The sequence below is a fragment of the Urocampus carinirostris genome, chromosome 5 (assembly GCF_059441175.1).
Source record: "Urocampus carinirostris isolate Australia breed hairy pipefish chromosome 5, RoL_Ucar_1.0, whole genome shotgun sequence".
Taxonomy (NCBI): Eukaryota; Metazoa; Chordata; class Actinopteri; order Syngnathiformes; family Syngnathidae; genus Urocampus; species Urocampus carinirostris.
Genome location: NC_142353.1, coordinates 2,961,563 through 2,977,945, shown reverse-complemented (window position 1 = coordinate 2,977,945; position 16,383 = coordinate 2,961,563). Strand labels below are relative to the sequence as shown.

The 16,383-nt window shown below is 40.1% G+C and overlaps 1 protein-coding gene across 1 annotated transcript in view; it reads right to left on the bottom strand.

Annotated features, from left to right (window-relative positions):
• The window catches only part of tmc2b (transmembrane channel-like 2b), a 47,284-nt gene extending 31,724 nt beyond the window's left edge, over positions 1 to 15,560 (bottom strand). The window contains exons 1-5 of the mRNA XM_088335005.1: positions 15,440 to 15,560; positions 5,287 to 5,420; positions 5,131 to 5,172; positions 3,888 to 4,281; positions 3,446 to 3,592 (exon numbers count right to left, since the gene is read on the bottom strand). Of these exons, the coding sequence (XP_088191131.1) occupies positions 3,446 to 3,592; positions 3,888 to 4,281; positions 5,131 to 5,172; positions 5,287 to 5,332 (629 nt within the window). The 5' untranslated portion in view covers positions 5,333 to 5,420; positions 15,440 to 15,560. The remainder of the gene's footprint in view (positions 1 to 3,445; positions 3,593 to 3,887; positions 4,282 to 5,130; positions 5,173 to 5,286; positions 5,421 to 15,439) is intronic.
• Between the last annotated feature and the right edge of the window lie 823 nt (positions 15,561 to 16,383).

Below are 16,383 nucleotides of genomic sequence, written 5' to 3'. Positions count from 1 at the left end.
TCTGCCAGGTGGAGGGTGAAATGAGGGAGAACGACATATCGAGATGAGTCAGTGGACCAGCATCGACCAGCCGGCTGAGATAGGAAGCTGCATCGTTACTGTCATGGACTTTTTCGACATTTTTACATATTACCCATGTTATTTTTGTGTATTGTTAGCCAATGCAACATCTGATACAACACTGCCCTCTTTCGTCTAGTATGTGGACTGCAAGACCAGGGGAAATAGGACTATTGACCTTCTGTATGCAAACATTAAGGACGCATACAGTGCCTGCCCTTGGGAAAGGAGAACACAACCTCATTCTGCTTAAACCTCATTACAAACCAAAAGTGAGGAGGCTGCCAACAACCACGCTCTTTCAGGAAATGGTCTACTGAGGCAGGCTCTGAGAGACTGCTTTGGACGTACGGACTGGGATATCCTGCTACGGTCGAGCAGTGGGGACATTGAGGAGGTGGCAAACTGCACTACTGACTACATTAACTTCTGTATGGACAATGTTGTTCCTATAAAAACTGTACGCTGCTATGCCAACAACAAGCCCTGGATCACGAGCGACATCAAGTGCCTTCTGAACCACAAAAAGAGGGCCTATAAAGATGGTGATCAGCAGGAGCTAAAATGAGTACAGAGGGAGCTCAGAGTCCAGCTCCGAGAAGGAGCAGTACAGGAGGAAGTTGGAGAAAAAGCTGCAGAAAAACAACATGAAGGAGGTGTGGGAAGGGATGAAAACCATTATGGCTGCAGCACCAAGCAGGGTGTGGCTGTGGATGTAGATGTGGGTAGAGTCAACCAGTTAAACAACTTTTTCAACAGGTTTGACCACCCCAACTCATCACACCCCACAGTACTGCAGCTGTCCCTCCCCCTCTGGACACTAGCACGGAGGACATCCCCCCACTCAAGATAACTGCAGCCCAGGTGTCCGGAGAGCTGAGGAGGCTGCAAACCAGCACGGCAGCTGGTCCAGATGGAGTATCCCCCCGACTGCTGAAGGCCTGGGCGTTGGAGCTAGGAGACCCTCTACAGCGCATCTTCAACCTGAGCCTTGAACAGGGGAGGGTCCCTTAGTTGTGGAAAACATCCTGCATCATCCCAGTCCCAAAGAGATCAAGACTTGAGGAACTCAACGACTTCAGGCCGGTCGCCCTGACATCACATGTGATGAAAACCATGGAGCGGTTGCCTCTGCACCACCTGAGGCTACAGGTCTGCCACGCCATCGACCCTCTGCAATTTGATTACCAGGAGAAGGTGGGAGCGGAGGATGCCATAGTCTACATGCTACACCGATCCCTCTCTCGCCTGGATGAGGCCAAGGGGGGCTGTGAGGATTACATTCTTGGACTTCTCCAGTGCCTTCAATACCATACAGCCTCTGCTAGAGAGTAGGAAACTGACAGATGGGAGTTAGCTCACACCTTGTAGAATGGATTACGGCCTACCTGACAAGCAGACCCCAGTATGTAAAACAGGGGGCTGTACATCAGACACTGTGGTTAGCAGCACAGGATCCCCGCAGGGGACCGTGCTCTCTCCGTTCCTATTCACTCTGTATACATCGGACTTCCAGTATAACTCTGAGTCCTGCCACATGCAAAAGTTTGCTGATGACACTGCGATCGTGGTATGTATCAGAAGTGGGCAGGAAGAGGAGTACAGGAAATTGATTCAGGACTTTGTCCAATGGAGCGACGCAAACCACCTGCACCTGAACAAAACACCAAGACCAGGGAGATGGTGGTGGACTTCAGGAGAACTAGAACTCACCCGGTTCCTGTAACCATCAAAGGAGAATGTGTAGAATTTGTCCAGACCCACAAATACCTGGGTGTGAAGCTGGACAACAAACTGGACTCGACTGCCAACACAGAAGCTCTATGTAGGAAAGGTCAAAGCCGACTTTACTTTCTCAGAAGGCTGGCCTCCTTCAACATCTGCAAAAAGCTCCTGAAAATATTCTATGAGACAGTTGTGGCAAGCGCCCTCTTCTATGCGGCAGCGTGTTGGGGAGGCAGCGTCATGAAGAAGGATGCCTTTCGTCTCAATAAACTGGCGAGGAAAGCGAGCTCTGTTGTGGGCACAGAGCTGGACAGCCTGACAGCAGTAGTTGAGAGACGGGCACTGAAAAAGCTGCGTTCAATCATGGACAATTCATCACATCCACTACACAGCATTATATCCAGACAGAAGAGCAGCTTCAGCGACAGACTTCTGTCACTGTCTTTTACCACGGACAGACAGAAGAGATATTTTCTTCCTCATGCCATGAGGCTCTTTAACTCCACCCGGCAGAGTAAAGGCCCACATTAAACCACACCCCCTACATTGCATTTGACCGAATTTTATTGCAATATGTATTCTGCGTAGCACTATCTAGATGCTCTATATAACACGCTACAGTGGGTATTAGCACGTCACATTGGGTATTTGTATATTGTATTCTTTTTGCTTTATCATCCTTGATGAGGGATTACCACTTGCGTGGCCCCTTTTCAAGTTTTCTCATTTTCCTGAAGTTAAGGTTTTGAGTTTTTGCTTGCCCGCATGTTGGTTTTAGATCAGGGGATGGTGTAAGTGGTCTGTGCGGTCATTTTAAAACAATTTGTAATTAAGGGCTACATAAATAAATGTGACTTGACTCTAGTGGGAGCCCATTTGTGCTGTGCTCTGAAAGGAATAGTACACACATTTTAAGTGGATCTTCAGTCTCTTTCCAACTTATCTCATAGAGTAGCATTCAATTCTCAGAACAAGAAAAGATAGTCAGCTTTCACATTAAAGTTTTTGGGGGAAACACACACAGATACTGGACTAGCTCAAAGGGACGTCAGTTTTATAGCTTCTCTAACCAGCTAAACTGTTTTTAGATTTGCTAACATAATTGCACAAGGGTTTTCTCATCAACTGTCAACCCTCTAACGCAATTAGGAAACACAATGTGCTTACAGTTAGAACACTGGTTGCTAATAACGGGGATATATGCACCTATGTAGATGTTGCGTTTAAAAAAAAAGCTGACATTTGCAGCTAAAACCATCATTTACGATGTTGACAATGTATGGAGTATATTCATGAGTAATTTCCTGTTATCTTCATTGTAAAAAATATCAGTTTTCTTTTAAAAATAGAGACATTTATAAGCGACCCAAAACTTTTGAACAGTAGTGCACATTGAGAAGGATCATGGTATTTCAAGCAAAGGAAAATAAACAGTTAAAGCAAAAACGAGGCCACACTGATTAGATCGTTGTTTTTTCTTCACATGTCTGAGACATAGGTGATGGTAAGCATGTGATAGCAATTGCAGTGAAGAAATTCTATATTTAAAAATAGATAAACCAAATGAATGGAAGGTCATCAACATGTTTAGAGCCAAAGTTAGATTGAGAATCAATACAAGGATAGAAAACCAAGAACGGACACTCTTTGCTTTTTTTACTTGAGCATGACGAGTCTCCTCTTCATACGCCATGGTTTATTTCTTAATGTGGCAATCAGTTTCTTTTTCTCTTCTACTTCTTCCTTCAGGGCTTCCATTTCTCCCTCCGAAAGAGATTCTTTGCCAGTGTCGGAGGAGGACGAAGAGCTGATGAAAGGAAAAAGCGGTCATGTGCCATGGCTTTTTAGGAGCATGCCAAAAAAAAATCTCTTTTTCATCCTTTGTGAAACAGTTGTCCTAATTCCTGAGATTTCACTGTGAAACAGAAGGAGGGGTTCACAGTTTGTCTGAGTGCAACAGTGAATAATGAATGAATGAAAGCATAGACAAAGGCTATCAACTTTCTTTCAAATTTACAGAAACAAAGCTGGAATATTATCTATTTTCTGGCATGTTATACACTGCATTGCTTAGCTTAGGATGCTGTCAGAGAATACTGAACCTGCTCAACTTCCTCTTCTTCTTTTTATCCCTCTCACCGCTTTTAGAATTTCCTTTTTTCCCTTTAGCATCTGGCTTTTTCTCTTTGCTCCGTTCTTCTTTGTCCTTTTTTGAAGATGACATGCCTCCCTTTTTCGCTGCCCTGTGATCCTCCTCACTTTCGTTTTCGCTCTCCTCCCTCAAGACTTTCTCCTTGGAAGTTTTGGAGCGCTTTCTTTTCACACTTTTGCTATCATCATCATCATCATCTTCTTCTTCTTCATCACTGTCTCGGCGCTGAGATTTCTTCTTTCGCCCTCTTTTGGGCGGCACCTCTTCTTCCTCCTCATCACTGTACTGCTTGGCTTTGCGCTGAGGTTTGGTTCTTCTGTTTTTAATCCTTCTCCTGGCCTCTTCTGAAAAATATTCAATTTAATTTTTGAAACAAGTTTAAAGTGGCATCAGTTGGGCATTACATTTTGTTGGAAGTTCAATATTTGAAATATTTTGAACAGTAATAACGATTATATAAAATGTTGATATACGGCAAAATAATGTTTTAAAAAAAATCATAAAAGTTATACATAAAATAGCCAAATTACGTATAATCTTGCAATAATTTATTTTGATTTTATTGGAAAGGGGAACTTAAAAAAATGTTATATTTTAAATTGTGAGAATAGTCTTTCTTAGAACATTTCTATATTTTTAGCTAGTTTTTCAATTTGTACAATTGGAGATTTTTTTTTACAATGTAAGGAATTTATCTAATACTTAGACCAGGTTCACCAACTTTTTTTCAACTGAAAGCAACTTTTTTTTCCTGATTGGGACGAAGGGTTACCATTTTGATATGCATGTCTAAAATGGCAACTTATCATGTTATTACTATGCCAGTTATCATGTTATAACAGGTTTGTAATTATTAGACGTTGAGTTACAATAGTCTTGTTCACGAGTGAGGGTAGGATGGAAGGGGAGACGACAGACGGGTCGGTGCAGCGTCTGCCGTCATTCGGACCCTGTACACTTTGGATGTAAATGTTATTATTTTACTTTTTTTCGTAGTATTTTTGCTAGGAAAATCTAATTGTTCAACATTAGGAATTTGATATCCAACATGCAATAGTTTGTAGCTTGAAAATGTCCTGTGACTAGAGTATTTTTAAGGGCAACATTATTTGGGCTTGTTCCAATGTTTGATTAGACAAAAGCGGAAACATAAAAAGGATAATTAAAAAAAAAAAAAATCAAAAAACACTCACCCTCACTTTCATTGTCGTCAAAAGCATCCACATCCATACCAACTGGAAAACATTTACAAGTCAAACAAACTTTCCATAATATCAGCAATCAAATGTACAATAATATCAGTTGAGACTTTTTACCCAGAAATGAGTTTGGAAAAAAAATATTCTCACCGTTTTCAACGTCAATAGCGGCATCATTTTTCTTCTTATAAGGCATTCTCGGTATTTAACCAATTTAATTATTCCTCTTTTGTCAGCTTTGGAATCCGTCTCCACTCCATCCATGAGCAAGCGATCCTGAACTACTTGAGAAGGCAAAACACGCACGTAAACGAACACACGAATGGACAGGGGACACATGTACTGCTTGGACTGCCCCTTTGACAACCACAAAAGACACAAAGGCAATCGGATATCCCAGAGGGCAAAACAAGCTTATTGACAGCAACGTTGTCACTCAAAATAGTAAACAATACTATTAATTCATATGGGCTGATCGAGTATTCATCTGCTTGTTAATTATTAGTAAAGGAAGCGGCTTGCATACATAAAAAAAGGTTTCTTGCTGTCATTGACCTAGATATGGAAAGCAAACATAAGAACCTTGTTAATAGTTTTGTAGCGTACTGCCTTGCTACCAAGGGTATTTCACCTAACCTTTTCCAACTATCGCTCTGCCAACACAACGAAAGACCCACGATTCATTCACAGGAAGTGACCATACTCTCCAGCTGTATAATAGAGATTTGAAACCCCAAAATGTTCATTTGTGATCAAAATATTAATTATTTGCATATGTGTCATCATTTATTTTATTGTGTGTCCGAATGAAATGTTTCCTATTATCAGCAATTATTATAATCCATCAGTTGGAGAACTTTATTTTGAAAAGCATCAAACGGAACTCAACGGACACGCCTCCCTTTTTTGTTTAAATGAGTTGATTATATTAAAACCACGTTTATTGATCAGTATTTTTAATCTGCTACCAACCGTCCCCCATCCCCAGCCCCCTCATCACCCCAGGTTACACCACGAGTTCTTGTGTCAACAATATTCTTTATTCTCTTGTTTGGTTCAATTTTCTTTGTCCTGTAAATAAATCGTAGCTTGTTAGAATCAAACTGTGTGCATTATTAATTTGTGTGTCTGTATTATTTTGCTTTTAGACTGATCAATTATTATCCATATCAATGAACTGCAAAATCGATAAGTGAAAGCTACCGTAATTAGAGTACTGTACTGTATTGCTCTCTTTATGATAAATGTTAGACACAATACTGGATCATTTGGGGAAAATGTGAGAAACCTGCTGCCTAAATCGGTAACCACCGAATTAGATTCTGAAGAATGCGCAATCTGACTAGCCTGTTGTTGATGGTAAGGTTCCTGTGTTTCATACAAACGTACAGGTTCATGTTAAAGTTGCTGGTGAGTAATTCTCAATTGTGGATACACATTAATCACATGAACACATGCAAAATCGAGGTGTAGATGTGTTACAACAAGCAAGATACGAGCCAATAGTCAAATGTCAGATGGCCCCCTTTTGAATAATGGAGTGACACATGAGACGTTACGCTACCCTCCACTCTAACTCACTTAATGCGAGCTGTCATCTAGAAGCTCCACCTCTGAACCGTTCCTCGTCCGTTCTGCAGTTGTCCTTCTATTGATAAAAAAAACTCGTGCTTGCAGTTAAATCAGGGGTATCCAATATTCTTAGACAGAGGGCCAGATTTAGTCATCTAAAAATGCGTGGCATTCTTTGAGCAGTCTTTGAAAAATTCACCCTCCATCAATGCTTTGAAGATCTTGGCCATCATCAATGTCGCGCGACCTTGTAGCTCGCCTTTGTAGCTTGCCTTTGTAGCATTTTCATCTGACTCATTGGTCTCTTTGCAAAGTGCTGCTGTGCAGTAAAAACAGCTTCGACCTTTCACAGTGTCTTGTTCCAGTTAGCTTTTTGTCATCAGCATGTTTTGTCAAGCAGTTCCTCTTGATATCATATTCTTTAAAAACAGCCACAGTTACTTGGCAAATTAGGCATACGCAGTTGTTTAGGACTTTGATGAAAAAAATACCCCAATTTTAACTTGTCTTGGGAGCGAAGGCCCTCACAGTCAACTTTCCTTTTTTTATTTACAGCCGCCATGTCGGAAATGGGGTTGGATAGAATTCTCACAAAACCCAGGGGCAAGGTGGCCAATGGGCTATGCCCATCATCTGGTGAAATGGTGATTTATTTATTTTTGTACAAATGTATTTTATACTGTGGTCAACACTACTGGGGGGGTCACTTTTATGACAGAGGCTGTGGGCCAGTAAAAATGTGATCACGGGCTGTAATTGGCCCCTGGGCTTTTGGACATGCCTGAACTAAATGCTAACTCGAAGAAGGTGCATCCTGCGGGTGTCCATGGCCAGCTAAAAAAATCATTTTGAAACAAAATAAAACTTAAACACATCCTATTTAAGCAGATAAAAAGGCCACACTGATTAGATCGTTGTTTTTTTCAATCAAAATATTTTTGGGTATTTAATCTAATCCACTGCGATTGGCTGGCAACCAGTTCAGGGTGTCCCCTGCCCACTGCCCGATGATTGCTGGGATGGGCTCCAACACCCCGCGACCCTACTGAGGATAAGCGGTGCAGCTAGTGAGATGAGATGAGATAATCTAATCCAGTTGTTTTAGCCTGGATTGGACTCAATACCAATCAAGAAAATCAGGTTGGGCTATTTCTAGAGGCTGAGATAGATTCAAACCAGATGTTATCGAGTTGGTAGCGCTAAACCATACGATAATAACATTTGTCCTATCATGGCTGCTAAAAGCTAGTGGAGAAATGTTTCTCTTGTCGTGACACTTCTTGCATGCTGATTTCTTGTCTTTCAGCTTGTGTTTTATAAACTTCATGCTGAGTAGTTAACAAGTGAGGGATAGGAATTAGTTTTCATCTTCCAGAAGTGGTTACGACAAAATAATTTCTGCAAATCACCTGAGCAAACAGTAAGGTCAGTTGCTGCAGGTAATATGAGTGCAAGGGAATGCAAGACAAATGAGTGGCAACTCATTGCTTCTGCACAATTTCAGTAATAGGTTGTTGTTCCATGTGTGTGGTGTTTTCTTTAAAAACATGCTTTACTCCGTTCAAAATCTTTTTTATCACACAGTTTGCTTTTACAGTGTTTTAGTTGTTGAGCTAAATTTGTGTTTCAATTTGTATCAAGAAAGGATGGTAGAAATGCATCGGATATTACAACATGTATGTTATTTTGCAAGACGAACCATATGTGGTTTGCTTCCAAATGCTGGGAAAAGTTTGGTATTTTCCAGACCATAAGACACACCGATTATAAGGTGCACCGTCAAAATCTTCATGAGATAATATTCGTATATAAGGTGCACTGGATTACAAGGCCTATGAAATTAAAACTACAGCAAGAGCAAGGGTTGCATAAAAAGACCAAAGAAATAAATATTTGAAAACAAATTTTGGGAAATCTGATTTCACAACTAAATAAACTTGATGGATTCATAAATGGTTAACATGTGTAGAAGAATTTCATTACAGTTATGCGTTTCTGATTTTTACATTATTTCTTTTATTTATTCTTTTGGTCTATAAGGTGCAATTTTGAAGTTCTTGCAAGTTTCTGTTTTTACGTGTGCCGTATTGTCCAGACAATTTAGTACTACTGTTTCATACTTCAGATCCATTTTGTGATAGTTTGTTTAGCTCTCTGGGTATTGTTGTATGATTCAAATATGTTGCTGACATATTTAGTTATGATTATGTACTTTCTTCATTTTCAACATATTTATTAATCCAAACTTAATCATGTAACTTCAGTTGTTTTTAATTTTATAACATCTTCTTCCCTCATTGAACACAACAACAGACAGGAAAAATCACTTTCAGTTAATGACGAGATGTCTAAAAAAAGCAAATCCCTCAGATCACGCAAGCTAAAGTCCAGCTTCTGTTCAGCTTCCGTCTGTATTAACAAAATAAAGTTGATTTTCTTATGAAAGTTCAGCTAGTAGAGTAAAACTTCCCCTAGGATGACGTCATCGGCAGAATAGTACTTAATTCAACTACATGTTTGACTTGTAATGTATTTTCAATCAGCTTGTGGACTGCCCTTTTCTATCTAATGTATTTTCACGCCCATAAGGTGCACTGTGTTAAAAAGTGAACTCTATGTAGTGGATTCTATTTCTTTATCTTTTTCACTCATACAGCGCACCGGCTCATTGGGCATGAGTGCCGCGTGACCGCCTTACAGCCACACGGACAAGTATACAGTTGTGTGTATTAAAACATGTTTTACTACTGTAGTCTGTATTTGTAGACAGGAATTATGGGACTTAACAGACAGCTGGCAACAAGTGATGTCCATCAATGCATATGCTTCTCGGTGGATTTTTTTCTTTTTTGACGGCATTATTGCGTGTTTTGAAGTGTGTAAATATTTTACGCAGTTTGATTTATTACACGGTGGCGCAGTTGTTAGCGCGTGTGCGGCACAGTTCTGAGGTTGTGAGATCAAACCTCCTGTGTGGAGTTTGCATGTTCTCCCCGTGCTTGCGTGGGTTTCCTCCGGGCACTCTGGTTTCCTCCCAGATTCCACAAACATGCATGTCAGGTTAATTGGCCGATCTAAATTGTGAATGAGTGAGTGAGTTGTATGTCCCTGTGTGCCCTGCGATTGGCTGGCAACCAGTTCAGGGTGTCCCCTGCCCACTGCACGAAGATAGCTGGGATGGGCTCCAGCGCCCACCCGGCCCTACAGAGGATAAGCATTGCAGATAATGGATGGATGGATGGATGGATTTACTACACTCATGGATGTAAGAGGACCATGGTTGCATATTATTATTGAACGTGACGACTTTGGTGGGCTACCCCGGCTTTATATTGTCCCAGTATCTTGTTTCAGACTGATCTTGATGTTTCTGTGATAAGTTTATTTTTAAATTCAATTCAATTCAAAGTGTTTATTGTCATATGCACAGTTAAGAACCAGGTTTCCCTGCACAATGAAATTCTTACTCTGCTTTCCACACAGTTGCCAGCTTAAAGAAAATAGAAATAAGAAATGGTTGGCTCTTCTTGAATCCCAAGAGTTTGACCTTCCTAATGATATGTGGAATGACGCATTTGAGTGATTGCTGATATCTTACAGACACCGTGTCCGTACGTGTCTGAGACACAAATTTGCTTCTTTGCGAGGCGTCAGGGTTAATAAGTTTGACTGAACTATCTGTCTGTTTTGTCAACGTTCCCACTGTAGCGCCTTATGTATGGAAAATATAGGAAAAAAAAACTATTTTTGGGGGGGGTGCCTTACAGTCGTGAAAATACGGTAATTAATATTTGAGGGGACAACTCTCTTCAGCCTCCGGTAGCACAATAACTTTCTAATTGCAGCGTTAGTGTAGTACACTGATTTTTTTTGTTGTTGATTTACTCTAGAAAAGGTTTTATTTCATCTATTTTGTCTAGGCAATATTCCTTACAGCATCAGCTCGATCGGAAGTTACACAATCGATTGCCAAGTCTGTAACTATGGTTGAGGATCGATTACTCCGGTCTGGCACAGTGGGCCCTGTAGTTGACCGCACGCTTTCCTCTTCAGTTTTGTTGTGTTCATAAAGAGGAAAAGTGACTCATTTTACTTTACACTCGTCCCCTTTACAGGTAAAACCTCTGTCAGTCAGCCCAAAGTTGAACAAAGCACCTTGCTTATATGACGATGTAACCTGTGTTTTTGGTTGATCATTATCACTCAGACTTAATACCAAGCAAATATGTTTGACACTGTGATGAGTGTTTCAGAGCTAGCTTGCCTTCGCCTATTTATGTGGGTAGCTCGTCTGCCTTATATTGCATGGTCGTTGTGACTTTTTTTGTTTAATTTTATATTAGTTCCATTAGTAAAGTTTTATCTTAACATTTGCTTATGTGAGAGTAATGATTAGCGACAATATGGTCATTTTGATGCTAAATGTATGCAGTATTTGGACAGAGATTTTGTGATTACTGATTCAAAAAAGCTAAAAAAAAAACTTATTATTGCACTATCCATCCATCCATTATCTGCACTGCTATCTTAGGGCTGTGGGCAGGGGACACCCTGAACTGGTTGCCAGCCAGTCACAGGGCACATAGAGACAGACAATTAACTCGCTCATTCACACCTAGGGACAATTTGGACCAGCCAATTAACCTAACATGCATGTTTTTGGAATGTGGGAGGAAACCAGAGTGCCCGGAGGAAACTCACGCACGGGAAGAACATGCAAACTTCACACAAGAAGGTTTGATCCCATTTCCTCAGAACTGTGCTACACACACGCTAACCACTGCGCTGCCGTGTTGCCATTATTGCATGCCATAATCTCATCTCATCTCATCAGCCGTACCGCTTATCCTCATTAGGGTCGCGGGGGGACTGGAGCCCATCCCAGCCATCTCCGGGCAGTGGGCAGAGGACACCCTGAACTGGTTGCCGGCCAATCGCAGGGCACACAGGGACAGACAACTCATTCGCTCATTCACACCTAGGGACAATTGGACCAGCCAATTCACCTGAAATGCATGTTTTTGGAATGTGGGAGGAAACCGGAGTGCCCGGAGGAAACCCACGCAAGCACGGGAAGAACATACAAACTCCGCACAGGAAGTCTGGAGCTGGATTTGAACCCACGACAGGTTCCCATGACATGAACTGTGCCGCACAAGCGCTAACCACTGCGCTGCCGTGCTGCCCGCATGCCATAATACTTGCGACAAATAGACATGATTGTAAACTGAATGTATATTGTGATTGTATTTGATTATTTTGAGATTAAGTTTTCGTTGTGTTCATTAAGAGGAAAAGCGTCTCATTTTCCTATCTTTACACCTCATATCCTTTACAGGGGTGTTTCATTAGAATCCAGACTAAAAGCCCGGTCACACAGCCTTTCACGGGCGTATCAAGGCTGAATCACGGCCAGAAATTTCTGCCCGTGAAGCAGACGCTGTTGGACGCTTTGAGATCGCGATACAGACGAGATACAGCAGTGCTTCACACGCGGCAAGAAATTCACACGCGGTTGGCCGCGTGAAAAAGTTTTGCGCTGCTCAAAACTTTAGACCACGGGTAACCGCGGGCGGCACACGTGGTACACACGAGGTAATGACGCGGTACAGACGCGGAACGACATGCTACGGCCGCAGCCAGGGCGTGGTTACACGCGTGTAGGACGCGAAATTTTAGCGGGTAATCGCCGGTGGAGCACGGTCATAGCACGTTTGTTCTGCGCCTGCATCGCGGTGTTATCACGTGAATTAGCGTGTGTAACGCGTGTGAGGGTCAAACGCCTTTCTCCGCGTATATACAGCGCGATTTGCCGAGCACACGTCAGTTGTGCTCGAGACGTCAAGGGGTGAACATGGATCCCCGTCACCGTAGTGACCTCGTCTTAATCCATTTTTATTTCTTGACCTTTCTTTTCATTTCATAACAAGATAATAAAATAAAAATGGAAAAACTATTACAATAACAACATATTGGCTTCTTCTTCGGTGCCATAGCTTGAAATCTTGATCTTCACGGGACTGTGTCTTGAGCGGTTATGATTTCTACAGCCCGGCTCGGCAGCTTTTATACCCGTGGTCCACACGCGGAAATGACGTGGAACTGACGCGATGAGGAAGTGGAACAGTCGCCGGCGTCTGTTTTGTGGGCATATCACGGATAAACAGCGGGTTAGCCAATTTTGCACATTTTCTACCGCGGGCAACCACGGGCAAAAAAAAATCGCAAAATTTTACCCGCAATACAGACGCAAAAGGCCTTAAGATCTGATAACTCAAATGACAAACAAATACTTTTCCACATGTTTCATTTTTAGTTCCTTTACACGTTTGGAGGTAAAAAGATCTTATCTTGTTAGTTTTGTCGGAGTTTATAAAGATATAAACCCATGGCTGATCAAAGAATTCAGGCAGAGGCAGGAATTGAAGTTTAAATAGGCTACTGCAGTAGGTAGAGCGATCCGGTCGCTTGCTTGACCGAATCCCTCTCAACTACTTCCGGTTTCAGTAGCTGCATTTATTGAAAAGTCACGCATGCGCAGTGCATGCAATGGAGTCATGCATGCACATTACATTACATACAATAGAAAAAGACTGAAAAAAGTGGATCTTTGAATGTGACTATGTGTGTGTGTGTATGAATGATTACTTGTGTATTAAAAATAGAAAAACAGGTTAATTGCATAGCAAGTTAATTTGTAACATAGGAGTCTGAGAATTACACAATAACTAAAAGTAGCTTACTTTACATTTCCCCCCTGTCGTGAATTTCAAAGAATATCAATAAAAACAATACCAGCGGTTTCAAATTTAAACATCATTAAAAAAAACACATCAGATTGGTAATTTCATGGAGAGGCGAAAACCTTCAAACAATATTTTACAAAGCAGGCAGGTAATTCACGCTCAAGGTGAATGACTCCGCCAAAATGAAAAATGCCATCCATACATTTTTTCAATGTGGGCGATACTCTAATGGTGTATGGTCATGTAATTGATTATTGTTAAGCTATTTGACAAACATTTGGATTGTTTTATTGTTTTATATTATAGCATTTTCTTCTTGTGGAATATTTTTCTATCTGTCCAAAACGTCATAATTTGAATTTCAAAAAACAATTATATTCAGAAGACAATTTTTCATCAATTGCGGACAAAACTAGTGTAAGATTTTAAACCCTTTTTATACTGAAGTCTGACCGAAGACATTTCACGTGTCTCATCCTGAAGTCAGAATTTACCAGCCTCCTAAAAACTTCCTCCAGACTGAGTTAAAACTCAGTTCAACTTTTATGAATATAAGTGAAATAAAACAGCATATCTAATTTTGCAAGATAAATGTATCAATCTTCCTCATGTACATATACATTTTTTATTAACAAGACTCTATGTAACTTTAAGCAGACGTATTCTTGAATGTACTTGTGTCCCAGGCCTTGAATTGCGTATTCCACAGTACATTCACCGCTTGAATGTTGCAAAGCAAAACAATATTTTATGTCCATGTTTATTAGCATTAAATTAGATATTCATCCTTGCAATAATTTTCTTTTATTTTTGTAGCTTTTCTATAAAAGTACTGTTATCAAGGGTAAATGGTCTGCATTTATACAGCGCTTTTCAAGGTAATGAAGACCTCCAAAAGCACTTTATAATGTGTTTCATACTAACCCATTCACTTTAGTCAGCTAGATTTAACACAGTTCAATGTTGAAAAAGTTAAGTTATTTGTCCCAATATATGGTATTATGGTTAGTCTCACTTAATTTTCAACAAATTATCTGTTTTAATGTTTAATTAACTTTCCCCTTTACATTCTCTTTCTCTCGTTCTTTCTTGTATGCTTTTTGTATCTCTTTTCCTTAATTTTTACTTTCCGTTCCCCCCTCTTTCTACCTTCTTTTACTTACTCTTATCTTTCTGTATTTGTCCTTAATGTTTACTTTCTTTTTCCCTCTCTTTCTACCTTTTTTTACTTACTCTTATCTTTCTGTACCTGCTCTGCCAACAATCCATTTTCTACATAACATTCCTTTCTTACGCGCCCTCTCACACTGGCTCTTTAGCTCACCAGTTTAATGCGAAAAGGACGTATAATCATCTCACTTAATTTAATTTTTTCCTTCAAACCAATTAAAGCTACTATTTTAGCTTCACCTATTTAATGTAAAAATGACGTATCTTGATCTGCAACAAGTTATCTTACTCATTTGTATTCCAAACAATACATTTTCATTCCATATTTTTTAAAAATAATTTATTAACGATTATTTAATATTTTTGTATAAAAATACCTTTATCTCGAATTAATCAATTCCAATTCACTCAATTAGATTTTTCCTAGTCTTCCCAGTCCTTAATTTCCCAATTTTGACCTGAAAACAGGAATATTTTATCTTTTTTCGGTATTGTTCTGGCATTAACTTGATTTAACGCATCTAAAATCACTCACTCATATTTTTCCTAAACTTCTCACTCCTTAATTTATCGATTTTCAATTTTAAAAAAAATGGGATCACAAAAAAATGTCCGGGGCAATCTGAGGCCCGTGTTTCCTATGTTGCGCACCATCTGTTTTGAACACCAATTTCTCTTAAAGTCAATTTTTTTGACTCCTTATGATATGTTCTATCAATTCCTCTTAAAACATCACTTTTTTAAACAGTCTCCGTTATTTATTCTCTTAATATAATAAATGTTATTCTTATTTTATATCAATAAATGCACTATACCTCAGCCAGGTTCGGTGAGAGGTGTTGGTCTGGGCCGATGGCCGGGGTCAGATGAGAAGGTCTGTCTCCCTTAACATGGAGGCCTAGCCTTTTTTTTTTTTCACCAATCGGGCCACGTGTGCATCTTCAATCCGTGACCATCTGCCCATAAAAAACACTCTCCAAGGTCACGGCACCAGAAATGTTGGAGTTTATAAAGATATAAACCCATGGCTGACCATAGAATTCAGGCAAAGGCAGGAATTGAATTTTAAATAGGCTACTGCAGTAGGTAGAGCGATCCGATCGCTAGCTTGACCGAATCCCTCTCAACTACTTGCGGTTTCAGTAGCTGCATTTATTGAAAAGTCACGCATGCGCAGTGCATGCAATGGAGTCACGCATGCGCATTACATTACATACAATAGAAAAAGACTGAAAAAGTGCATCTTTGAATGTGACTATCTCTGTGTGTGTGAATGATTACTTGTGTATTAAAAATAGAAAAACAGGTTAATTGTATAGCAAGTTAATTTGTAAAATAGGAGTCTGAGAAATACACAATACCTAAAAGTAGCTTACTTTACAGTTTCCTGTCCTAAAGCAAAAAATAATTATTTTCGAGGCCATTGCTGAACAGAAAACAATATAGTTTGGCTTGGCTTAGTGTGAGATAAAGCTAAACAATATAAGATAACTAAGATGCATGACTTGAATATCAGGGAGGTAAAAGAAAAATCTACTTGTCCAAAAATAGACTATGATCGCTTTTTTGTTTTTTGTCAATCAATATTACTTAATAAACGCATTATACAGACACGTTCTGTCATAAGCATAGTGTTGTGGTAAATACACTTGCATTTGTAGAATAGATTTGCATACATGTAGAAATTTAGAAAGACTTGCTTACAGTTGTGGGAAAAGGTCGGGTAGACATCCTTGAAGATACTCTTGGCAGACGATTA